The 27,626-nt window shown below is 46.3% G+C and overlaps 1 protein-coding gene across 3 annotated transcripts; it reads left to right on the top strand.

Moving 5' to 3' along the window:
* The first annotated feature begins 4,587 nt into the window (after positions 1–4,587).
* ZHX3 (zinc fingers and homeoboxes 3) lies at positions 4,588–27,626 on the top strand. 3 transcript variants are annotated; one of them, XM_075277495.1, is made up of 3 exons: positions 4,588–4,674; positions 17,059–19,887; positions 25,081–27,626. In XM_075277495.1, exons 2-3 carry the CDS (start codon positions 17,172–17,174, stop codon positions 25,089–25,091), a joined length of 2,727 nt encoding a protein of 908 aa, XP_075133596.1. In that variant the 5' UTR covers positions 4,588–4,674; positions 17,059–17,171; the 3' UTR covers positions 25,092–27,626. The 3 variants fall into 3 exon arrangements, with proteins under 3 accessions (XP_075133596.1, XP_075133597.1, XP_075133598.1); XM_075277496.1 differs by having other exon boundaries at positions 4,632–4,751; XM_075277497.1 differs by lacking the exon at positions 4,588–4,674 and adding an exon at positions 13,971–14,040.

Genomic DNA, 27,626 nt, shown 5'->3' with positions numbered 1-27,626 from the left:
TAAGCGGCCGGCCGGCGTCAAAGCGGAAGTACCAGGTGCTTCCATTCATTTCAATGCGTGCGTGCTGTTCGGATATCGGCATATTCGCGCGCTTCCCATTGAAATCAATGGCTCTGTTTTGAAGCGCCACGCTCGGACATGTGTATATGTGTCTAAATGAGCAGCGTGCTTACACCGTGTGAAGGGGCCCTAACTCCCACCTTATGTATTTGTTTCCGATATTGTGTCGGGCGGTATTTGGTGACCATTTTTGTAATATACTTTATTCCCCTATCTAAATTCCTTTTTATTATAAAACAGGCTGTAACGTTCTCCTTAGCAATCCTCTGACTGAGATGATGTTAGGCAAAGTCTGTACACTGTTTACATTGCAAATATGCAGTGCTGAAGATTTACCAAAGCCGGTGGGGGTCTCTTCTAATGGCTGTATCATGGTTTTATACCACCTACAGTACAATACTAGGTTCTCAGATTCTCAGCTTCCATATGATGCGATACTTTAAGAACTAACTATAACACAGTCGGGAATTTCAACTTAATAGTAGTTAGTAGTTGATGCTGCATACAAAATCACATTCCCGACTGTGTTATTAACTAGTAATATCTCAGATTCTGTTATAGCTAGTTCCTAAAGCTTGGCATCATATGAAAGCTGTCTTATCACACCGCAAAATACAGCTATTTCAAGTGACCATCCCCCGTTGGTAAATCTTGAGCTCGGTGTACTACATTTAGTACAGGTGCATACCTCCCAACTTTTGAAGAACCGAAAGAGGGACAAAATGTGCGGCCGCGGCAAATTTAGCCCCGCCCACTTTTGTGTTGACTCCACCCACTCGTTAATTTTTCATGTGCCCGCACACAGTATAATCCTCCTACAGTCACCCGTAAATTATATGTCCCCCCTCTATCTCTCCCCCAGTTTCATATACACCCTTCATCTGCCCCCAGTTTCATGTCCCTCTTCCATCTCTGCCCCCAGATTCATGTCCCTCCATCTCTGCCCCCAGATTCATGTCCCACATCTCTGCCCCCAGATTCATGTCCCCCATCTCTGCCCCCAGATTCATGTCCCCCATCTCTGCCCTCAGATTCATGTCCTCTCCATCTCTGTCCCCAGATTCATGTCCCCACATCTCTGTCCCCAGATTCATGTCCCCCATCTCTGCCCCCAGATTCATGTCCCCTCCATCTCTGCCCCCAGTTTCATGTCCACTCCATCTCTGCCCCCAGATTCATGTCCCTCCATATCTGCCCCCAGATTCATGTCCCCACATCTCTGCCCCCAGATTCATGTCCCCACATCTCTGCCCCCAAATTCATGTCCCACATCTCTGCCCCCAGATTCCTGTCCCTCCATCTCTGCCCCCAGATTCATGTCCCCCAATCTCTGCCCCCAGATTCATGTCCCTCAATCTCTGCCCCCAGATTCATGTCCTCTCCATCTCTGCCCCCAGATTCATGTCCCCCAATCTCTGCCCCCAGATTCATGTCCCTCCATCTCTGCCCCCAGATTCATGTCCTCTCCATCTCTGCCCCCAGATTCATGTCCTCTCCATCTCTGCCCCCAGATTCATGTCCCCCATCTCTGCCCCCAGTTTCATGTCCACTCCATCTCTGCCCCCAGATTCATGTCCTCTCCATCTCTGCCCCCAGTGTCATGCCGTCCTCTCCTTCATCTGCCCCCAGATTCACGTTCCACCTCCACATTAAACTTACCTTCTCCTCCGCTCCCTCGCCGCTCTCTGCCCGCCTCTCTCGCTGACACATGCTGCTGAAGGAAGGAGCTGACACAGGTCAGCTCCTCGCTTCGCCGCTGCCCGCCTCTCTCCCTGACACATGCGGCTGAAGCTGATCGCATGCTCGCTTCGCCGCTGCGCCTCTCTCTCGCTGACACATGCGGCTGAAGCGAGGAGCTGACCTGTGTCAGCTCCTCGCTTCGCTGCTGCCGCCGGCTCCTGGCTTGTACACCTTGCTTCAGCCGCATATGTGTTCAACTCAGATCTGCGTCCTCTGGACGCAGATCTGAGTTGAAATCGGGACATACCTCCCTCCAACCGGGACCGCGGGACATGTCACCCAAATCGTGACTGTCCCGCGGAAATCGGGACGGTTGGGAGGTATGCAGGTGTAGGGACAGCCTCCTGGCGTTGCTTGGTTAGATAATTGCTAATGGGAACTTTACGATCTGTTTTCTAATAAAAGGAAGTTAGATTAATAAAATATATTACATCACACACACACACACACACACACACACACACACACACACACACACACACACACACACAGAGCAAAAAGATTGAGAGAAAAGTCAACGAAATGGGAGTTACACTTTAAGATAGGTCATCTATTTGAGATCAACAAAAGTCTGACACCCAGGCCCCAGGGCAATCTGTTATTTTATGAGACCTCAGCTTTTGTAAGGCAATGTCTTCACAGAAAATCAAGCTCAAGCTGAGTTCACACCAGACCTCCCGTCTCCGTTTGGGGATACCATCCCCCATACCACTTGAACAAGGCAGACAGAAAAGTCCTGAAAGCATTGTTCGGGCAGAAACACGGCGGATTCCAATATAGTCTATGGCAGTGTTGGCGAACCTTTTAGAGACCGAGTGCCCAAACTGCAACCCAAAACCCACCAATTTATCACAAAGTTCCAACATGGGAATTTAACTTTAATAATGTGCGAATCCATAATTGCAGACATTTACGGACCTGCAAAATACGGTCGTGTGAATGGGGCTTTATAGAGCTTTCTGCTCCACTGTGACCCACATAGTCCAATCTGCTGCACAGTGACCTCCATACAGTACAATCTGGTCCACAATGGTCCCCACACAGTACAATCTGCTGCACAGTGACCTCCACACAGTGCAATCTGATCCACAATGGCCCCCACACAGTACAATCTGCTGCACAGTGACCCTAACACAGTACAATATGCTGCACAGTGACCTCCACACAGTACAATCTGGTCCACAATGGTTCCCACACAGTACAATCTGCTGCACAGTGACCTCCATACAGTACAATCTGGTCCACAGTGACCCCCACACAGTACAATCTGCTGCACAGTGACCTCCACACAGTATAATCTGTTCCACAGATGGGTGCCCAAAGAGAGGGCTCTGAGAGCCACCTCTGGCACCCGTGCCATAGCATACCTCCCAACCATCCCGATTTCCACGGGACAGTCACGATTCCGGTGACATGTCCCGCGGTCCCAGTTGAGGGGAGGTATGTCCCGATTTCAACTCAGATCTGCGTCCAGAGGACGCAGATCTGAGTTGAAAACAAACGCGGCTGAAGCAAGGAGCTGACACAGGTCAGCTCCTTGTTTCGCCGCTGCCGCCGGCTTACTGGCTTGTAGACGCGATGTGATGACGTCACATCGTGTCTACAACTGTGCGCCAGTGAGAGAGAGGCGCGCAGAGAGCTGCGACGGAGAAGGTAAGTGTAATGTGGAACGTGAATCTGGGGGCAGATGAAGGAGAGGACGGCATGACACTGGGGGCAGAGATGGAGGGGACATGAATCTGAGGGCAGAAATGTGGAGAGATGAATCTGGGGGCAGAGATGGGGGGACATGAATCTGGGGGCAGAGATGGAGAGGACATGAATCTGGGGGCAGAGATGGAGGGGACATGAATCTGGGGGCAGAGATGGAGAGGACATGAATCTGGGGGCAGAGATGTGGAGATGTGAATCTGGGGCAGAGATGGAGGGGACATGAATCTGGGGGCAGAGATGGAGGGGACATGAATCTGGGGGCAGAGATGGAGGGGACATGAATCTGGGGGCAGAGATGGAGGGGACATGAATCTGGGGGCAGAGATGGAGGGGACATGAATCTGGGGGCAGAGATGGAGGGGACATGAATCTGGGGGCAGAGATGGAGGGGACATGAATCTGGGGGCAGAGATGGAGGGGGGACATATAATTTACGGGTGACTGTAGGAGGATTATACTGTGTGTGGAAAAATGAAAAATTAATGAGTGGGTGGAGTCAACACAAAAGTGGGTGGGGCTAAATTTGCCACAGGTAACCATTTTTTAAGCAGATTGCGTTCCCGTTTTTCAGGTCTGCTTGAGGATGGAAAAAACGCAAACCCGAGCACAAGTGTGAACCTAGCGTTAGTGCTGTACATTGTATAGCAGTTCATCCTCATTCATTTGAGGACAAGTCTTCAATTGATAAAGAATGGAAAGCCCCTTTAATTATATGCAAATAGTGTCATGAGATAATGTATTTCTTTATCTTACAGACATAATTCTGTTCTATGTAAAATATTTTATTTCTTAGGACACACTTGTGTAACAACACACGCCGTTCCTCTTCGCACCATAAACATTCCTTCAAAACAGAAGACACATGGTCGTGTGTACACTTCCTTATAAATAAAGCTTTGTAGTTACAAACTCGGGGCCTGGCCACGGCCAGTGAGCACAGCAGGCCACGCCCCCTCCTCTCTCCATCGCAGGGCCGCTCTATACCGTCGGCGGTTGGCGCTGGTTTGAGTTTGCCCAGCCCAGCGTTACAGAGGTCACGTGCTCGTCAGATAGCCAATCAGCTTTTAGGACTAGGTTCTCACATCGCTATCGGCTCCGCCTCCTCCCGGGCCCTGAAACTGTCGAGAGAGGAGAACGGAGCGGCCCTGACACCGGTAGTCGGTAAGTGATATGGGTCGGGGCTTTGGTAACGTTAAAAACAAGCGGTTGGCTGCGGTGTTTGTGCGTTATATTTTCTGGTAAGCACGGGGGTCGGTCATGCATATGGTGGGGGTGGCTGAAGACTCCTTAAAATGTGTTGCAGGGGGGCAGGACACAAGCAGTGCAGTCATGTGTGTGGGCTGTAGGCTAGTAAATAATATTATATTATAAATAGGGGGCGCTATTCACAATTCTCTGCCTGGTGCCCAGGACTGTATGGTTTGCTATAGGTAATTCTGTGCTTAGTCGCCCAGCAGTGACTCTGTCAACCTGGGGAGCAGAGGGGGCGCCCTATAGCCAATCCTGGTATAGCGGAGGGGGCACCAAGGCATTGAAGCGCCCTATATGTGATACGTTACTTTAATTCTGTGTTACATAAAGTTGCGCCAAAGTTGCAGTTGACTTCTATGTATAGTGTATTCGTCGCCCCAGGTGGGCGTGAAGGAGAGCAAGTCCATTGCACAACTTTTCCCATTTCCCAGTATGGATTCCAGTCGGTTGCAGGAACGGCCGGCACTTGAGCTCGCACCACCATGTTGTCTAGTACTGGATGGAGCCCTCCCCCTAGACCGGAGTTACACCCCCTCCTCCGTTCTCCATGAGAGTGAATATCACTGTGCTTTTCTGTGTGACTCACTTCCCATGAGTAAGGCGCACCTTTGGTAGTGATGAGTTATACTGTCCTGATGACGGACGTCCGAGGATCTGCCTCACCGCTGGTGCCTGTATATAAGCACCATCTAGCTTTATGGGGGGGTTGTACCACCACCTCCTACCGACTTCATCACTTGCCTTTGCCCATCTAAGTTGGAACAATCCCTTTAAAGTAACTTTTACTTATTGTTTTAAAGGGATTTCCCATCTACACAGGATAGGCTACTTCAAGGGTCTACTGATCACAAGTTTTAGGGTTCCTTAGGTATCTGGGGAATGGACGGCGATATCTGAGTACAGTCTCTATCAGTCTCATTTGGAGGGTTTATGGGCTGGGCTGCAGACCTGTCCACAGGATAGACCAGCAGAATTTGTTTGGCAGAAGTCCAACACCTGAACCCCAAACCATCAGCTGATCTGGTTGCCGTAAGCAATAGTACTGGGGTAGGTAACCTTCGGTACTACAACTCCCAGCATGCATTCTTGCTCTTCTGTTCTTGGAACTCCCATGGAAGTGAATGGAGCATGTTGGGAGTTGTAGTTTCACTGGAAGGTTGCTGACCCCTGCCGTAGTAGATGCAGGGCTGCAGTTCTGAGCTGTTTCTGGCTCCGTCCACAACAGTAACTTCTCTCTTATATTCCATAAATTCCCTTTAGTGCCCCCAGTCTAATACTGTAGTTTATTACCGTTTGACGTGGATGACAAGATTAGTCAGTGCTTTATTTTGTGAGGAGGTGAGTAATCAGATTGCTATCTCTCTGCCAAATTCTGGCGTTGATCATATCCACCATAACTAGCAGTTCTTTGCCATCAGTCTTCCAGAACCATTCCTGTCGCTCCCAAATACTTGCCTGCCAGTCCCCAACATCAGTGAGCTTGTACATGTTGACTTGATGTCCTCCTCACCATGTTGTGATGTCTCCTTTTGCTCAGCGGTCTTTGTGATCAATCTGTCTTCATGTGTTCAGGCCGCCCTACACATCAGTGCAGAGTTGCCTGGACTGGCAGGATGTATGGGGTCCATCTGACTCTCCCGGACAGATGACGGTCAGCACATTGAATTTCAGTGCCTGTCCTTTGGCTCTTAGGTGAGATAAGAGGTCGGCAGCTTCTTCCTCCCCATTCGACAAATAGAGGTCTGGCCTAATTGAGCATGGCCAGTAGCCAACAGGTATTGAAAATGTATAGCTTCTTAAAGGGGTTGTCAAAAAAAATTGTCCATTGGGAGGGGAGGTTTTAAAATAAGAAACAGGGCGCTACTCCCCTTGTGAAGTTCAGCTTCCAGCTTCTTCCCACTGCTTGCATGTCGAACTGCAGCAGTGACGTCACGTGTCGCTGGCGTGATGTCATTGCATGACGCCCACTCAGCGTGCCCTCGGTGATTGGCTAAAGTGGTCATGTGCCATTATCCTGACGTCACTGTTGCTGCTGATCAACAAACAAGCAGCAGGAAGCAGCGGAGTCGGAGTGGTGAGTGATCCAGGAGGTGAGTAATGCTCCATTTGTTCTTTTAACCCTTCTCCTGCCTGTGAACAATTTTTAGCTATGCCCAGACAACCCCTTTAAGATTGCAAGTCCATGTCCTAGTGCTAGAATTTCTTTTGTATGGCTGAGGGGTTGATGGCCGTGCCGACACTGGTTAGCTTTGGTTAAGAAAGAAGGATCCCCCTCCCCTCATCAGTTACTATGAGCTCTGCTTTCTCTGGACGCCATAAAGTTGGTCAGCGACTATACCATGCAGCCTCCAGAAAAAGCAGAGTTGACTTTTTGGTCGTGCTGGGGCCAGTTTGTTCTAGCAGTCAGCAGGTATATGGAGAGAATAACAATGGGCCACATTTACTATTGTGTTTCCAATAGAACTCCTGTACTATGTTTTGATACTATTTGCCTCATCTAGTTTCCAATAACACTTTCCCAACATGGCAGACGAGGGGTTGTAGCTTTGTGGGAAAGTGGTGTGGCTTAAGATCTGAAAAAATACCAAAAAAAATTGGGCTACAGATTTGTCCCATTTCACCTTACACTAATAGGTGTTATAAACGTAGACAATGTAAAGATGCAGCAGCCACAGTGATACATGTGACTCAGTATGAGATGGTCTGGTCTATGCCTGTATTTAGGTAGTATAGTATTAGCTGGTGGCCACAACACTACACATCCCAGCATGCCTTGTGTCCTTTTTTTGGGGGGGGTTCGGCTGTATTCCACCATCCTGTGTTCTACTTATCCAAATCTCTGCAAAAAGATTTTAGCCTAAAATGTGGAATGGCCATATAGTAAATTTGTTTTATTCGGGTTGTCTCATTCATCATGTTGCTTGTCACTTCTAAAGGTGACCGTACACATTACACTAGGTTCACGCCAGTTTGTTGTTCTGGTTAGTCGGAGGACCAGGGCAACAGACAGATCAACCTCTCTAATAGTCATTATACGCAGAACCTGGTGGACTATATTGGGGTCCGTCATTTTAAAACTGAATGACTGATTTCCTTCTCTGGATTTCTGCAAGCCACAATCCAATGACTGGGACAGATGCCAAAAGCTCACCGCGGCTACAATGTGATTGCAACATGTGAACAGAGTCTTTGTTGTTCAGGTTGTTGATAAATTGATTCCAGCCATTGGAAATCTTTGATATCCTGCATGGCAACGGGTTTACCAAATTGGAATGCATCTCAATTTGGGTCTCCAGAAAGGAAAATTTCACATTTTGACTCCTCAGTAAAACCAGTTTAAGGCTGAGGCCCCACATTGCGGAAACGCAGCTTTTTTTTTGTTGCAGATTTTGCTGCGTTTTTTTCAGCCAAAGCCAAGAATGGCTACAAGAGGGATGGGAAATATATAGGAAGCTTTTATACTTCTACTTAATCCACTCCTGGCTTTGGCTCAAAAAAAACAAAACGCAGCCAAATCTGCAAGCAAATAAGCTGCGTTTCCGCAATGTGGGGCCTTAGCTTAAGTAAATAAATGTTACAGGGAACATGAGGGTAGGTTTGTTCTGTGAAATACTGACCAGCTCCAACATTACAGTGAACTTAGCAGTATGTCAGAGGAAACATCGCGCCCCCCCCCCCCCTCATTTACTGGTGGACAGTGGAATCTTAGGTAGTCTGGAATACACCAGATTTATCACAGTGACTGATGCTGCATGATAAATATGAGGCCTAATGTAAGTTTATACCTTGTATTATTTGGCTTGCGGTGTGTCAGAATAGGATTGTGACACACAAATCGCCTAAGATGAGCAACACTGTACACCTAATTGGAGAAACCGGACAGGTACAGTCACCATAGTCTCCTTTTCCTATTATCCACTAGTTGGTTCTCATAAAACTTCTATGTGGGTGTTAGTCAAGCTGACTTGGGCTGGGAGAAGTCAGAGAGAACCAGCTAAGGGCCCCTTGTACAGAAGGCAATCCGGGCCTGAGCCTAGATGGGTGATGGGGCCTAATGGTAAGTTCACAAAGGGTTTTTTGGACCGGAACCTGAGGCAGAGGCCGCCTCAAGTTGCGGTCCAAAAGACGGGTAGCAGCGACTTAATGCTGGTGCACTGTACCAGCATCCAGCCGTGCACTCCGCTCTGGATTAGGCCCAATGAATGGGCCTAGTCGGGAGGGAGTGAGTGTCTTCAGTCCGAATCACGAGGCGACTCTGCCAGAACAAACTGGCTCTCTGGAAAAAAGATCTGACCGTCTCCCATTGGTTTCAATGGGAGCCGTCTTTTTGGTCAGGATTTTGAGGCGGATACGGCCTCAAAATCCTGACCAAAAATCTGTGTGAACTTACCCTGATGGATACATCTCCCCCCTCCCCTGACCAAGGGTCTTGGTGTTTCAGAGCAAAACCTAGTTCATGTCAGTACGTCATGCTGCTTACAGATACTAACACGTTCCCTTTAAGTATGCCTTTAACAGTCATTGAGCCTAATTTATCCTTGGGATTGAAATGAGTTTTGATACGGGGTAATGTAACGCTGATTCTAAGCACTCGCCATCCGTATACACAGGACTGAGTTATAGCTTTCACATCTAAACACAAAACATTCCTTTCAGCCACTTCTCCACGGAGAGAACATGCCTGCGTTTTATCACACGGATTAATGGGGAAGGGGGGAAATCTGTGACTGTATTTAAAGACATAACCCCCCTTACTTATCGTTGGGCTCTATAGCACGCTGTGCCTTCCTGTAGATGGCACCGGCCTTGGCACAGAATGTATTTGAGGATGTCCAAAAACGATTTCTGCCAGCTCCACCAGAAATATGCCACATGGGGATAAAACTACTAGAGGTGATCCCATCCCCATAGTACATTCTATTCCAGATCCATAATACAGACATATTCCAGGTGACATTGCATCATAGTGTCACCAGTGTATCTTTAATATTGCATCATTATTGCATATAGATCAGTAATACCTAGGAGAGACCGTCACTATGAATGGATGAAATACTGATGACACGCTGATGCAATATGGATCACACACAGACCCTGTTATAGTTTGATCACTTCCCATAGTCTTTAAGGCAAGGGATAACTACACAACTGTTACCTATAAGAAAAATCTGCAGCATGTCCCTGTTCACCCCAAAATGCTGGCCTAAAAGAAACACCTATAGACTGAGGCTTTTTTTTTTTTTTGTTGTTGCGGTTTTTTGAGCCGAAGTCGGGAGTGAATTGAGCAGAAGGGAGCAGTAGAAGAACTTCCTATATATTTTCCATTCTTTTTGTAGCCATTCTCAGCTTTGGCTCAAAAAACTGCAACAAAATCTGCAGCAAAAAAAAAAAGCTGTATTTCCACAATGTGGGGCCTCAGCCATAATGTGGTGGTTTTTGCAGCAGTATTCGTGTAAGTTCACATGGGTTTTTTTTTTTTGGATTGTAGGCCGCTACAGCCTCACTGCACCGGTATCCAGCCACGCACTCCACTACGGATTAGGCCCAATGAATGGGCCTAGTCCGGAGGAGGGAGAGTCTTCAGGCCGAAGCGTGAGGTGAAATGGCCTGAAGGAGCACCTTGCTTGTTTTTCCGGGAGCCGGCACAAGCCAGAAAAAACTCCTTAGCGGCTCCCGTTGATTTCAGTGGGTGCAGTCTTTTTGGTCAGGATTTTGAAGCGAATATGGCCTCAAAATCCTGACCAAAAAACTCCACGTGAACTTACCCTAAAAATGGTCCCATTACCATATTTGAGGAACACTTTTTAACCAAGGAGGAAAACAAAATTTGCAGCAATATAATGATACATAGGCTAACGTAATGTTAAGAGTTTGCTGTTTATGAAGGGAAATAATCGCTAGAATTGTCCTCCCTGAATAAATAGCAGATTTGGGCTCCGTTCCCACGGAGTAACGCGCCGCTCATTCTGACACATAAACACGTGTCAGAGTGAGGCGCTTCAGAACAGGTCCCATTGACTTCAATGGGTGCCGGCTTACGTGCGTATCACATTGAAAGCAATAGGTAAAAAAGCCTCCCATTGAGTTCAATGGGTAGCGCGTGTAAGCCGGCACCCATTGAAGTCAATGGGACGTGTTTTGAAGCGCCTCACTCTGATACCTGTTTACGTGTCAGCATGAGCGGCACTTTACTCCGTTGGGAACGGGGCCTTACTCACTTTAGTCATACACTAAACAGCATCTTACAATGAAACAAGATCCATGAGTTTGTCCTGGGGCCCCCTCCCCCTCCTTACAGCATATTCTACATAGAGACCGTTATAAATGCTGCATCAGTATGGCAGAGACTTTATAGTCCTCCGACTGCCATTATCAAGAGCAGACCCCGCACATAAACAATACTGGCAGCTGCCTGCACTGGGAAACGGCTGATCAGTGGGGGTCCTAACAGTCATCTAAAATTGATGGCTTATGTTAAGGATAATATTTAATGTGGATAACCCCATTACCTAGCTATTCCAGATCTGTTATCCTCAGGATAGGTCATGGCCGGGCACCCGTCTCTCCCGCTCGGAGAGTTCAGTACAGTGACCTCCACATGGGCAGCAGATACGAGGGCTGATCTCTGCTATCGGAGGGGTTAGTATTACATAGGGATTTAGGCATAACGCTGTGGGGACCCCCTACCCCTCTGGGCTAAGCTTAGGTAAGCAATTATTTAGCCTGGAAATTTCCTTTTAAAGGGTGTTTTCCCATGTTCCTATATGCAGCTATGAAGACTGATGGGATAATATCCGTATGATGGATTACTGGTGAGACGTACGCTGACATGACGCGGCCTAACCAGGTGTTCCTATAGTCGGTATTTTAGGTCCTAGTGTAGTTTAGTCTGGCATGGTGGGGGTGCTCACATTCACTCAGAGACTTGGACTAGAGAAGTTTTTTGTTTTTTCCGTTATTGATGTGTATACCTTATAAATGTATCGTCTCCTGCTATCAGGTGGGTGACTCTTTTAGTTCCCGGACACAATACAAGAGGCTTTGTGCCTCGTTTTTACTTGTTAGCTGGGCCTCCATGTGCACGAATGCTTGCAGTCCGCCAGCCCCAATCTGTTCCGCTTCACTCTTTCCTTTTGCCTGTCAGGCTGATTGTGGGTCAGATTTTCGACACGCTTCGCTACGCCCGGCCCTCCTGCAGCAATCTGATCATGCGCGATGTCATTTATTTATACTGTGGAAGTTTGAGACCAAGGATGGAAAAACACAACGTGAGCGTCGCACCCCGAGTACAGCGACCGTGCAGGGTAGCCCGCAGCACCGACACAGGTTATACCACACGGCAATAAATTCTATCTCAGGTTTAGTTATTGTAATATTTCTCCTCCAGGGCCTCAGACGCCCCAAGTGACCTTTTCCCCGTCACTTAACACCAGACATTAGTGTGGATATGATTCTTTCTCCATTCATTTTGTCTCTGATGATAAAATAGGCCTATAAAACTCCTGGCACGGATCTCTACAGGAGTGTGTTAAGATTGAAATGCCAGAGAGCATGAACTTTGTCATTTCTGATACATATTGCCTATCAATTTCCTGCTAACATGTTAGAAAATAACTCTGTGGCCGTTCATAGCCTGCGAAAATGGAGTAAAAGAAGTAAAACCTGAATGGTGCCATATCTGAGAGCAGGATATGAAGAAGACAGGCTGAGCTCTGTGATATATAGGGTTATATGGTAGGAGGAGAGAAGCTGAGCTCTGTGATATATAGGGTTATATGATAGAGGGAGAGAAGCTGAGCTCTGTGATATATAGGGTTATATGATAGAGGAGAGAAGCTGAGCTCTGTGATATATAGGGTTATATGATAGAGGAGAGAAGCTGAGCTCTGTGATATATAGGGTTATATGATAGAGGAGAGAAGCTGAGCTCTGTGATATATAGGGGTATATGATAGAGGAGAGAAGCTGAGCTCTGATATATAGGGTTATATGATAGAGGAAAGACGCTGAGCTCTGTGATATATAGGTTATATGATAGAGGAGAGAAGCTGAGATCTGTGATATATAGGGTTATATGATAGAGGGAGAGAAGCTGAGCTCTGTGATATATGGGGTTATATGATGGAGGAGAGAAGCTGAGCTCTATGATATATAGGGTTATATGATAGAGGAGAGAAGCTGAGCTCTATGATATATAGGGTTATATGATAGAGGAGAGAAGCTGAGCTCTGTGATTTATAGGGTTATATGACAGAGGGAGAGAAGCTGAGCTCTGTGATATATAGGTTATATGATAGAGGAGAGAAGCTGAGCTCTGTGATATATAGGGTTATATGATAGAAGAGAGAAGCTGAACTCTGTGATATGTAGGGTTATATGATAGAGGAGAGAAGCTGAGCTGTGTGATATATAGGGTTATATGATAGAGGAGAGAAGCTGAGCTCTGTGATTTATAGGGTTATATGATAGAGGGAGAGAAGCTGAGCTCTGTGATTTATAGGGTTATATGATAGAGGAGAGAAGCTGAGCTCTGTGATATATAGGTTATATGATGGAGGAGAGAAGCTGAGCTCTGTGATATATAGGTTATATGATAGAGGAGAGAATCTGAGCTCTGTGATATATAGGGTTATATGATAGAGGAGAGAAGCTGAGCTCTGTGATATATAGGGTTATATGATAGAGATTACCAGTGCCCACAGAAGTCTATGGAGGGATTTGGAGTGAGTGAAAAGCAAAGGCTATGACAAACAGGCTTCTGCAGCTAATAGTAAGTTTTCTATCCCACCCGCAGTGTTTTATTCACTCCTATACAGGTCAGTATTTGGCGATGTCCTATATGGTTCTGAGAGCACTTTTCTCTGTGTATTGTGTAAGGTAGACATTATATACTCCTCATGTACACACAACAGCTTACCCCCTAGACTGGGGACCCTGGGTTGGGTAGACTTCTCCCATCCCGCCACCTTTTCTACATAAAATAGAAGGCTAGCATAATAGTAGAGATTTTCAGTATTCCTCTACTGGATATCAGACAGACTTGCTGAGAGTTTTCAGTCAGATCCGCCTTTGGACTATTTGCTATTCTCTATGGCGTAGGAGATGTCAGCCAAGTGCGTTTTTCACCTCCCTCGGCTGTGCCAAACACACACGATTTAATATGGGGGATGGGGTAACGTCCGTGAAGGTTTCGCACGTCAATGGCCAGCTTTACAGTCTGAGCATAAAAAGCCTGTCAGTTCCAGAACAGCTTATTCATCACGATGCTGTACGCCGGTGAGCGCCCCCTACAGATTGCCATAACCTGTGCCCTAGATTGGCGTGCACACGATGATGTGTTTGTAATATTTCATGTGTATGTTTTTGCTCTGTAGATTCTCGCTGCTCCGTCCTTGTTTCTGCACAGTATTTTTCCATGACTGAACCCAGCAAAGTCTGCAGATGGCAGAACACACTGTTCTGGTGTTACTTGGCCGCGTGTCAATCTCTTTCCATTCTGGCCACTTGGAATTGCAGACGGATCGGGGCCTTTTATTATATAACCAGGCCTGTGACTGCACACAAGTGCGTTGCTCTGATTGTAGGTTATTTCGTGTTCCGGGTTTTCTGGGACTTGACGTTTAGTTTTCTGGGAATGTTCCTCATATTGTGCTCGGTTATGTAATGGCTTCCTGATAATTCTCCGGTTTTTTGTCTGTACTTTAGAAGACGGGATTTTGGGTTTCATCAGCCTTGTGCAGAATGGAAGGACTTATCATATTACCTGTATAGCGCCAACCTATTCTGTAGTGATGTACACAGGCTGAAGTTACTCACAGCGCTGGCTCTGTTATTTTCACAATATAGTCGCCATATATCAGAATATCAGCATGGCTGTAGATAAGACCACTGACTCCTTCATAAATGGCTGACAGCCATGGTAGTAATTCATGAAAAGCTACTGACTGACTTCCTATGAAAGTATATACCGTATATAATAACGAATGCATTCTACTCATTATACACATATATGACTATATGGTAATTATTTCTAATTGTATAATGCATTTCTTTTTTCGAGATGGTAAGGCTATGTTCACACTACTGTTATTATAGTCCGTTGCTGTTATCAGTCATAGGGTGACATTAATGGCCGTAGAGTATTGTACAGAGGGATCCCCCCCTGTCGCTGTCTGTTCCCATTGACTGTAATGTATAAAACATGACGGAAAGTCTTCAGGGACTGCAGGATTTTTCCTCAGTCATAAAAGTAAAAATGACTGAAGGAAAGCTTCTCTCCTGTTTTTACATGGGGTGAATGCTGACAGATACTAGATGACATGTGCTCTGTCTGCATCTATCATTTAAATCATGTCCGTTGCTCTCATCCTGTGACAACGCTAACTTTTTTGACTCCATTCAAAACCGATCCCGACTCCCAGTTGTCCGTCTTTCCACAGCTCTGACTCCGACTCCTTCACAAAAGTCTGACAGCCGTGGACAAATAGAAGCAGTAAGGAGTGTTTTGCAGGCGGATATTGACGCAGAATCCACCTCAAAATTCGCCTGCTAAAAAGGCTCCTATTTCAATGGGAGCCGCTCACATTTTTTTTCCGCTAGCTAGCGGAAAAAAGAAGCGACATACCCTATCTTGCTGCTGATTTCGTGGCCTGAGACTCGCTCCCGATTAGGCCCATTCATTCGGGATGCCGCGATGGAATGCCCAATGCACTGCATCGCCATCCTGTCGTGGCTCGCCACGCGGAGATTTCACATAGTGGAATTTGGTTTCTGCCGTGTGAACATACCCCAAAGATTCTCAAATTCATGAAACAGCGGTTTGATTTGTGTGAAAGTAAATACTTTGAGTTAATTATACAATATATAATAGTTGTACCATGTAATTACAAATAATCGTTTTGGAATCTACAACTTTATTTTCCGACTTCAGCCAAAATTGCTCCGAGCTCTGACAACGACTCCACTGCCCTGTTTTTATGGCACCGATTTGAAAAAAAAAAAAAAAAAAGCAATAATAATAAGTAACAAGGTGACATGAAGCATTTAGAAGCTGATCTTTACCCCTATGAAGTTAGCAGGAGGCAGAGAGTACACCCCGAGTGCGCTTGTTTGCTATTTGTGTGTTTTGTGGATATTCTTGTGCCTGACAATTCTGCCGAATGAAGATGCAACCCCAGAACTCCAGTGTTTTACAGGAGGGTTTCTCATGAAATTGACTCTATATTTTTTCAGTCCATAAAAGATGCCATGTGAACAATCCCTTAGGAATACTTGCTGGTTGTGTAGAAGTTGGATAGAACTTATTTTTGCCACTACAAGGAAAGCACAAAGGCATTACAACCAGGATGTGTGAACTGTGCCATATAAGTCACTGCAAAATATTTACTGTCTGCTTCATTTTCCAGCATTAAGAACTAGTCTAACAGGGAGAAAAGGATTAAGAGTTTCCTCTGGATACGTGAACTTGGCCTTGTTATTGATGGCTCTTATATTCTAGTAGCCATCTGAATGGGGGGGGGGGGGGATTCTGCTGCGGCAGGTGCGCCGGTTGTAAAACTTGCCGTATGTTAATATTCCTCAATTTAACTACCATATATACTGGAGTATAAACTGACCAGAATATAAGCCGAGGCCCCTAATTTTACCACAAAAACTGGGAAAACTTATTGACTCGAGTATAAGCCTGGGGGGGGGGGGGGAGTGGGAATGCAGCAGCTACTGGAAAATTTTAAAAATTAAAATGGCTGAAGTTTTTGGGTGCAGTAGGTGCTGGGGAAGGGGAGGGGGTGTTTTGGTTGTCTGTCTTCCCCTTCCCTGAGCCTGAGGACTTCTGCTTTATTGCAAAAGGTCTACGGTCTTATCCTAATGTTTACAAATGGAATGGAAACAGCATTATTAGCATCTTACTGTTGGGCTTACACGTATGTGGTGTACCCATGTCCTCGGTGCGCACCTCTACCTCCTGGTTACACAGTGCTCCAGTCCTGAGTACGGATGGATTGGCATGTAACCAGACCATTCCATCTGCATCTTACATTGAATAACATTGCACCTACGATGTGCACGGGTTCCGGCCATGTGGCCATTTTGGGACCAGAGCACTGTAAAGATGTGGTGTACTGTTGCATCCATGCTCTGCTTAGGAGTCTGGTGGGCGGTCCTACAGAGTCATTGAGCGCTATTTCGGTGTCCACACTTCTATAGAAAGCTTCTGAAGGACCGCCCAAAGGAATGAGTTATGAATTGTATGAAATCTGAATGAATAAAATTAATTTATATTTTCTTCTTTCTTAGGTCTATGAGTCATCTTGGTCCAAGTGTAATGTCTCACAGACCATCCACCTGATTTTTTTGATCTAAAACTTTACCTTCCGATATTGGCATTGTGGAACATAAAATAAAACACTATGGCCAGCAAAAGAAAGTCCACCACACCTTGTATGATACCCATCAAGGCCTTGGCAGTAGAGAGTAACACGGAAATATCTGAAGAAAACTCCAAAGATGAGTCCCATGAGATCTTGCCGGCCACAGATCTAATGGATGGCGACCCGGATCTTCTCACTAATGGGCATGAAAACGTCGACGGCATGAGCTATTTTTGCAAATATTGTAACTACGGCTCAAATGAGACCAGTCCGTTTGTTGAACACATGAACACCAAGCACCTTGACTTTAGGGACGATCCCTCCTATGTCTGTATTGTATGCAGCTTTCTAGTAAAAGACCCTAAGGAACTGGAATCTCACAACTCGGATAGCCACTGTGGCAACGTCGATCTTTCCTGGACTGTGGCCAAGCACCAGAATTACACCGTCGTGGAGCAAAGTGTAGGCACCAACAACATCCATCAGGATTTGGGCGTCCATCGTGCTGACGATTACTCCGTACTATCTTTTACTAAACCACCTGTAGCGAAGAGTGTGAAAAACAGGGGCGACGGAAAGAAGTCAATCGCCAACCACGTGGGTGAAGACTTCGAGAAAAAGACCCGCACAACACTTAGGAATGGGTCCGTTTCTACAAGTAGCATCAACAACATTGTCAATTCCACCATTCTGAATGGCTCCATAATAGGGACAGTTCCTGTACTGCAAACGGGGGTGACACAGTTAGTATCCCTAAACTCTCCGCAGTCTGTAATACAGCCAAAACTTCCAGCCACCATCATTACACCAGTTTTACCGAAGCAATCTGTCCAGAAGACTCAAAGCCACCAACTTCCCACCGCCAAATCGCTTCCGAAAGTAATGATTCCTTTGAGTAGCATTCCGACCTATAATTCATCCATGGACTCAAACTCCTTCCTAAAGAACTCTTTCAATAAATTCCCTTACCCCACAAAAGCCGAGCTCTGCTATCTAACCGTTGTGACAAAATACCCCGAAGAGCAGATCAAAATCTGGTTTACGGCACAAAGACTTAAACAGGGCATTAGTTGGTCACCTGAGGAGATCGAAGACTCCAGAAAGAAAATGTTTAATACCGTAATCCAGTCCATTCCTCAGCCCATACCGCAGCCAACTATAACCGTTCTCAATGCACCGCTCGTCGCCAACGCAAATAACGTCCAGCACCTTATCCAGGCCACTCTTCCAGGTCAGATTGTTAGTCAACCGCAAGGAGCGGGGGGATTGCTCGTAACTCAGCCCCTTTTAACAAATGGGATTCATGGATCTGCTACGTCCTTGCCCATAACCGTTCCCTCTGTGGTGTCCGAGGACACCAAAACCGAGGTCATGGACTTTGATTATCATAATACTTCACCAGGTATGCCATCGCCAAACGCGTACGATCCTACGGCTCGGTCCAAAAAGTCACGCCAACAGCTTAGTGCTCTGAAAAGCAGCTTTTGCAAAAGTCAGTTTCCTTCACATGGCGAAGTTGGAAGACTTACCAGAATTACAGGTTTGACAACCAGAGATGTTAGGAAATGGTTTAGCGATAAAAGATATCACTTCCGTAACAAACCAGCCTCGTATGGGATAGGCACGAGTGACCAGGTAGCCGACCCCAACTCTGATATATTGTATACCATGACAGATGCTGATTTTGCACTTCCGACAAGTCATACAGCCTCACATACTCCATCACATACCCCATCACATACCCCACGACGACAGTCATGGCATCAGACACCAGACTTTACAGCCACCAGATACAAGGAGAGGGCGCCGGAGCAGCTAAGAGCTCTGGAGAATAGTTTTGCACAAAATAATGAACCTTCCGACGAGGAGGTAAATAGGTTACGGACTGAGACTAAAATGACAAGACGTGAAATAGATACCTGGTTCTCGGAAAAACGCAAAAAGATCGCCGAAGAACTCAAGCGAGAGCAAGCGCGGTATGAAGAGGAGGAGGAGGTTTCTGCCGAAGAGATGGACAGCTCTGATAAAACTTTTGATGACCTCGTGTCTTCTGTCATAGAAAACAATTCTCCGGTGTCGGAGAGAAAAGTCAACCCAATAAAGATCAATCTGAAGGCTCTTCGGGTGACTGAATCGGGAGACAATACAGAGGCCTCAAAGGACGATTATAGTGTGCCCAGCAATGGCAGCAGTAGGCCATCAACGCCTCAAAAGAGTAGGCCTTCGACGAAGAAGACGGCCAAGCAGCGGGACTGCTTAAAGCAAATGTTTGTTAAAACCCAATGGCCATCGACCGAGGAGTATGACAGCATGGCGGAGCAAACTGGACTTACCCGATCAGAAATTGTACGCTGGTTTGGGGACTGCAGGTATTCCTATAAAAATGGCAACTTAAAGTGGTATGATAACTACAAGAGAGTGTTTGCGGACTCTAAAGGCCTGTACGTGAAGCCACTTCTGGATTACTACAGGAAGTGGCATTCGTTGAGGGAGGAAGATCTGGACGACTTGTGCGACAAGACTGGGATGTCTGCCGACGAAATTAGGTCTTGGATTGCAGAAAAATCGGAGGAAGACAAACGTCCTCTATTGGAGGAGGGGGGTGAGGACCCACAGTCCACCGGCGAAGAGAAACCAGAGATCAAATCCAAGGAGGAGTCTATAGAGCCATCTGAAAACAGCGAGTCTTGGGAGCCCAGTTCTCAGGAAACCAGTGCGGACTTGGCCTCCTTTCAGCCGCCAGTTGTCAAACTAGGTAAGGAAGTGTTGTGGTTTCTAGCTGTCTATAAAGCAGGATATACTGCTAGAGATGTGGTTTACAGTGTAACGCCCCCCCCCCCGCCCCTCCATGAACGTACAGCAGAGATTGCTGCACATTAAGAAAGGGGGATGGAGTACACATTGAACACATTGCAGCCAGGTATGGGCACATCACCTTGTGCTACTTGTAACACATTGTACCAGGCTCCCCTGACTTCATCAGTTTTTGCCCCCCAGTAGTCAGTGACTACTTTATGCTGTCACTGCCAACTGAGGAAGGGCTGGGTTATTGTTGTGACCAGCGAAGGTCTTTATTCTAACTACAGCAGGTGGCATATAATACGTAAGGTCAGGCTTGCACACATCCTCGGTTGCAGTACCTTCCTTTTTCCTATTTAAAGGGAGTTTCCTACTAACCGTTATCTCTTCTCCCCAGGATTGCTAGTCCCAACCACTGGGCACCAGCAGCGAATTTCTTAGGTGGACAGAGCGGAATTACATCTCCGTGGCCCCCACTCCATTCACTTTTATTGGACTGACTGAGCACATAGCCAGCTACATTCACTTGGTGGACTTGGGAGGAAAACCCAGGAGGTCCCAGGAGTAGGATCTTCAGTGATCCTAAACTTCCCCGCTAACAGCCCTCTTTGGATGTTCACATTGCCACAGAGAGAAGAGTCCTGTATGGAGAACTTTTCTCCCCACTAGTTTCAGACGGGTTTGCCAGGGATCCATGTACAGTCCCCTGGCGGACCCGAATGACACTGAGACCAGTGCAGATGTGAACCTTCACAACAGGGTTGTATGAGCCTGATCCTACACAAGGTTGTTCCTAGATCACACTATGATTTGTCAAAGCCTGATTCTATAAACTGGGCTCATGTGTTACAATTTTGTTCAAATGGGTAGTGGGCTTTAGGTCCAGTGCTGTAATAGATTGAGATGGAGCAGAGACAAGAATGTCACACGTGTCCAGCCCCCTTTCCCCTCCTGCTAGCTGTATGTTCTGCGAGTTGGGGGATGAGGAGCTCTGGATGTTATTGGGCAGCTAGATATGTCAATTGTCCCACCCGGTGCTCCTACTCATTCTGAACCTATGGTGAGTTGTCACATTATAAATGTCATTAAATAAGTATGCACTAAAATCCAACCCCCTCCATAACCCCGCACCCATATTACCAAAGCCCTGCCCTACCTCAATCCCGACCTGCCAGGCCATGGAAAATTGGTTCCATTGCAAAAAAGGTTGGCGACTACTGGGCTAGAGTAAGCTCTGCCGTAGAGAACGAATGGGGAGCAGTGCACATGCTTAGCCTGCCACTCCATCAGGCTATGGTCACTAGAGCCCTGTCTTTGGGATCAGTGCTGACCTCTTGGAAGTTATGAAGTTATTCCTTATACTATTAATAGGGCGTAATGTGGCACAACCCTTTTAATAAGGATTATTATTTCCTTGCACCCTCTTCCTGCTCTATTTGCTGTGTTTTATTGTATACACTGCTCTTCCGTTTTGCATTTCATACTGATGATTTAAGGAATCCTATTACTTGTAGTGGTTACAGGGTACTGCAGCTGCTCTCCTATTACTTGTAGTGGTTACAGGGTACTGCAGCTGCTCTCCTATTACTTGTACTGGTTACAGGGTACTGCAGCTGCTCTCCTATTACTTGTAGCGGTTACAGGGTACTGCAGCTGCTCTCCTATTACTTGTACTGGTTACAGGGTACTGCAGCTGCTCTCCTATTACTTGTACTGGTTACAGGGTACTGCAGCTGCTCTCCTATTACTTGTACTGGTTACAGGGTACTGCAGCTGCTCTCCTATTACTTGTACTGGTTACAGGGTACTGCAGCTGCTCTCCTATTACTTGTACTGGTTACAGGGTACTGCAGCTGCTCTCCTATTACTTGTAGTGGTTACAGGGTACTGCAGCTGCTCTCCTATTACTTGTACTGGTTACAGGGTACTGCAGCTGCTCTCCTATTACTTGTAGCGGTTACAGGGTACTGCAGCTGCTCTCCTATTACTTGTAGTGGTTACAGGGTACTGCAGCTGCTCTCCTATTACTTGTACTGGTTACAGGGTACTGCAGCTGCTCTCCTATTACTTGTACTGGTTACAGGGTACTGCAGCTGCTCTCCTATTACTTGTACTGGTTACAGGGTACTGCAGCTGCTCTCCTATTACTTGTAGTGGTTACAGGGTACTGCAGCTGCTCTCCTATTACTTGTAGTGGTTACAGGGTACTGCAGCTGCTCTGCTATTACTTGTAGTGGTTACAGGGTACTGCAGCTGCTCTGCTATTACTTGTAGTGGTTACAGGGTACTGCAGCTGCTCTGCTATTACTTGTAGTGGTTACAGGGTACTGCAGCTGTTCTGCTATTACTTGTACTGGTTACAGGGTACTGCAGCTGCTCTGCTATTACTTGTAGTGGTTACAGGGTACTGCAGCTGCTCTGCTATTACTTGTAGTGGTTACAGGGTACTGCAGCTGTTCTGCTATTACTTGTACTGGTTACAGGGTACTGCAGCTGCTCTCCTATTACTTGTAGTGGTTACAGGGTACTGCAGCTGCTCTCCTATTACTTGTAGTGGTTACAGGGTACTGCAGCTGCTCTCCTATTACTTGTAGTGGTTACAGGGTACTGCAGCTGCTCTGCTATTACTTGTAGTGGTTACAGGGTACTGCAGCTGCTCTGCTATTACTTGTAGTGGTTACAGGGTACTGCAGCTGCTCTGCTATTACTTGTAGTGGTTACAGGGTACTGCAGCTGCTCTCCTATTACTTGTAGCGGTTACAGGGTACTGCAGCTGCTCTCCTATTACTTGTAGTGGTTACAGGGTACTGCAGCTGCTCTGCTATTACTTGTAGTGGTTACAGGGTACTGCAGCTGCTCTCCTATTACTTGTAGCGGTTACAGGGTACTGCAGCTGCTCTGCTATTACTTGTACTGGTTACAGGGTACTGCAGCTGCTCTGCTATTACTTGTACTGGTTACAGGGTACTGCAGCTGCTCTCCTATTACTTGTAGTGGTTACAGGGTACTGCAGCTGCTCTCCTATTACTTGTAGCGGTTACAGGGTACTGCAGCTGCTCTCCTATTACTTGTACTGGTTACAGGGTACTGCAGCTGCTCTCCTATTACTTGTAGCGGTTACAGGGTACTGCAGCTGCTCTCCTATTACTTGTAGCGGTTACAAGGTACTGCAGCTGCTCTCCTATTACTTGTACTGGTTACAGGGTACTGCAGCTGCTCTCCTATTACTTGTAGTGGTTACAGGGTACTGCAGCTGCTCTCCTATTACTTGTAGTGGTTACAGGGTACTGCAGCTGCTCTGCTATTACTTGTAGTGGTTACAGGGTACTGCAGCTGCTCTGCTATTACTTGTAGTGATTACAGGGTACTGCAGCTGCTCTCCTATTACTTGTAGCGGTTACAGGGTACTGCAGCTGCTCTCCTATTACTTGTAGTGGTTACAGGGTACTGCAGCTGCTCTGCTATTACTTGTAGTGGTTACAGGGTACTGCAGCTGCTCTCCTATTACTTGTAGCGGTTACAGGGTACTGCAGCTGCTCTGCTATTACTTGTACTGGTTACAGGGTACTGCAGCTGCTCTGCTATTACTTGTACTGGTTACAGGGTACTGCAGCTGCTCTCCTATTACTTGTAGTGGTTACAGGGTACTGCAGCTGCTCTCCTATTACTTGTAGCGGTTACAGGGTACTGCAGCTGCTCTCCTATTACTTGTACTGGTTACAGGGTACTGCAGCTGCTCTCCTATTACTTGTAGCGGTTACAGGGTACTGCAGCTGCTCTCCTATTACTTGTAGCGGTTACAAGGTACTGCAGCTGCTCTCCTATTACTTGTACTGGTTACAGGGTACTGCAGCTGCTCTCCTATTACTTGTAGTGGTTACAGGGTACTGCAGCTGCTCTCCTATTACTTGTAGTGGTTACAGGGTACTGCAGCTGCTCTCCTATTACTTGTAGTGGTTACAGGGTACTGCAGCTGCTCTGCTATTACTTGTAGTGGTTACAGGGTACTGCAGCTGCTCTCCTATTACTTGTAGTGGTTACAGGGTACTGCAGCTGCTCTCCTATTACTTGTAGTGGTTACAGGGTACTGCAGCTGCTCTCCTATTACTTGTAGTGGTTACAGGGTACTGCAGCTGCTCTCCTATTACTTGTACTGGTTACAGGGTACTGCAGCTGCTCTCCTATTACTTGTAGCGGTTACAGGGTACTGCAGCTGCTCTCCTATTACTTGTAGCGGTTACAGGGTACTGCAGCTGCTCTCCTATTACTTGTAGCGGTTACAGGGTACTGCAGCTGCTCTCCTATTACTTGTAGTGGTTACAGGGTACTGCAGCTGCTCTCCTATTACTTGTAGTGGTTACAGGGTACTGCAGCTGCTCTGCTATTACTTGTAGTGGTTACAGGGTACTGCAGCTGCTCTCCTATTACTTGTAGTGGTTACAGGGTACTGCAGCTGCTCTCCTATTACTTGTACTGGTTACAGGGTACTGCAGCTGCTCTCCTATTACTTGTACTGGTTACAGGGTACTGCAGCTGCTCTGCTATTACTTGTAGTGGTTACAGGGTACTGCAGCTGCTCTGCTATTACTTGTAGTGGTTACAGGGTACTGCAGCTGCTCTCCTATTACTTGTAGTGGTTACAGGGTACTGCAGCTGCTCTCCTATTACTTGTAGTGGTTACAGGGTACTGCAGCTGCTCTCCTATTACTTGTAGTGGTTACAGGGTACTGCAGCTGCTCTCCTATTACTTGTAGTGGTTACAGGGTACTGCAGCTGCTCTGCTATTACTTGTAGTGGTTACAGGGTACTGCAGCTGCTCTGCTATTACTTGTAGTGGTTACAGGGTACTGCAGCTGCTCTCCTATTACTTGTAGCGGTTACAGGGTACTGCAGCTGCTCTGCTATTACTTGTAGCGGTTACAGGGTACTGCAGCTGCTCTCCTATTAGTTGTGCTGTAGTTTCCATCACCCTGAGTCTGCCAGTTGATCTGTGCGAGGTCCGTGCCTCGGACCCCTACAGATCAGCTACTGGTGTTCTATCCCGTGCATTATTAATCAATATAAAATATGCATTAGGGGCCAGAGAACCCCTTTTTTTTTTTTTATACGCCAATCGTTGTAAAATGATACCTCACTTTTTGTCTTTCAGACACTGACTGATCCTATGGAACTGACACTGTAAACCAAGAAGAATATGATCTCCAGCCAACTCCACAGGGACGCACTTGGCCTTGAGATGTCAGCATTGTGTCTCTGTAAGACCCGATGACGCAATGGCAATGCATAGGAATTAAAGGGACCCTGTTTCCAGGAGAAAAACTCTTGTCAAGTGCAGCCCTTCTCATTGTATATACCGTTCCCAGGACTCTGCATTCTCACTTCTGTCTCTGGCTTTGTGCTTCCCCCATAGTGCATTGTATTTTTCTATGGCCCGTTCAGTTCATTGTTATGTGTATTGGTACAGATGCTTATTTATATTACAGAATAATATAACCATTTAGTATTGAAAACTGATTTAATACAGAAATTTCTAGCGAGAATCTTGTTTGGACTAACTGGTTGTAAATAAAGTTTTGTTTTCCTCCCTTTACTTATTGGTAACGTACGGGATACAGAAGAAAGCGGAATAGGATCAGGTACTTGTGACATGGTATGACAATGGGCTACCTTTTGAGCCATTGCGATTTACTCATAGGATTCCAATACAGAGCTCCAAAGCTCCTGTTTTACTAAGCGCAATCATAAAGATAAATCATACAATTGTACACCCACTAAACGCCGTAGACTGTTTATTAGTCAGTTCTACCAGGTCAGGAGATTTTGATTTGTCTCTGGCATTGAACAACATCTAAAGGGGCATTCACACGGAGTAAAGTGGCGATGATTCTGGCGCGATAACTCGTGGCAGAATCGGCGCTGATAAGACTCCCATTGACTTCAATGGGTTCTGTTTTCTGTGTGGAGCACATTGAAATCAATGGGTTAAAAAGCCTCACATTGATTTCAATGGGTTCTGTGCGGAAAATGGAACCCATTGAAGTCTATGGGAGTGTTTTTTGTTTAAAAAATAGCGCTGATTCTGCCAAGAGTTATCATGCCAGAGTCAGTGCCACTGTCCGTGTGGATGCCCCCTTAAAAGGTTAGGGTTACCTTTGCCATCAGTCTTTCTGTTCAACTCCTGTTTCTCCATGGTAAGACTACAGCCTCGTGTGTATTTTGATGTAGCGGTCACACTCTTCCTATTTTAATTTGTTTGGTCCTCATTACATATTCATTTTGTAGGTTATTAAATAATAGGATGCATAGCAAGTGCCTGTCGATGTCATTGAAGTTTCTTGGGCCTATTTAGACAATAAAGCTGTAATATTAGATGATCTGTGTCTAGGCTAAGGGTAGGCTACCTTTGGCGCTCCAGCTGTTGTAAAACTACATCTCCCAGCATGCATACTTGCTACTGCTGTTCTTAGAACTCCCATGGAAGTGAATGGAGCATGCTGGGAGTTGTAGTTTCACAACAGCTGGAGAGCCGATGGTTGCCGACCCCTGGTCTAGGCCCTGTTCTTGTAATAGATTCTAAAGTTGGTAATTGGGTAAAGTCCTGCCTGGGACAGTATGAGGTGAAATTATTTTTTTTACATTTTTTTTTTTTTTTTTTTGAGGGTGATAACCAACCATCAAGGTCTCATGTAGCAGGCCATAGCCAAAAAGCGCTGTGGGGCTACACCACACCATCGCAGTTTCCCCGCAGCACTTTCCACAGACAACCCGCAGAGGAAACCTTTCTCCTTCCATTATACAATACGGAAACAGCCAGCGTTCCTGTAGATATGATTGACATGCTGTGATTGCCAAAACTGCCCCGTATTTTGACAATTGCAGCGTTTCACATGTACGTATTTTTGGAAGGGATGGAAGGGATTTGCTAGAATCTCATCCCCTATGCAGGTAATGTAAAACACCGCAGTTTACGCTACATGAGGTCCCAGCCTAAAGGGGTCTTCTGGGCTTAAAAAAACCCAACACATTTTAAAGCTTTATCTGAAGTTTTCTCTGGAACCCTGCGGTGGAGAACATAACATTGTGTCTTATGGGATCTTGTCAGGATTTCATAGTTCCCCATAGTTGGGGAGCATAAATCTGATGACAGGGCCCTCTGGGTATGTTTCCAAATAGATAAGTTGCCAGTTCTGGCTATCGGTTGATATATTGATTTTGTTGGTGTTAGTGGGTGAGTATACGGCTACAATCCAAGAGGGAATTTTATAGTGGAATGGACTCTGATGACATCTGACTGCCTTTTGTTCCCCCATTGATTCCAGTGGGTGTTCTGATATGGAGAGGATAGGACCTGCTCTATAATGATTGGGATGAAGCCTCGGCCTGCTCCGCCGCACGTGTGCATGAGGCCTAAGAGAAGTGGCGGATTTGCAACGACGTAGGTGTAATGTGTAGATTGGCCTATAGTGGCAGAAACGTACCGGGTCGCTGTGTAATGCCCGTCTCTTGCCTTTCCTATACACTACCAGCACACGGGGTAAGGTGTCCGTCGTTACGTTTTTGACATAGCAATGATATAGGAATGTATATAGAAGATGACCTATTTTTGTGTTTCACTAGAACATGTTGCATCATGGGAACAGAAGCACTTTCTGACATGTAAATAGCTAAATGTATAAACTAGAAGAATTGGTTTTT

This window comes from Leptodactylus fuscus, chromosome 6 (assembly GCF_031893055.1).
Source record: "Leptodactylus fuscus isolate aLepFus1 chromosome 6, aLepFus1.hap2, whole genome shotgun sequence".
Classification (NCBI taxonomy): domain Eukaryota; kingdom Metazoa; phylum Chordata; class Amphibia; order Anura; family Leptodactylidae; genus Leptodactylus; species Leptodactylus fuscus.
Note: the sequence above shows the minus strand (reverse complement) of the source record. Positions and strands in the feature narration are given on the sequence as shown.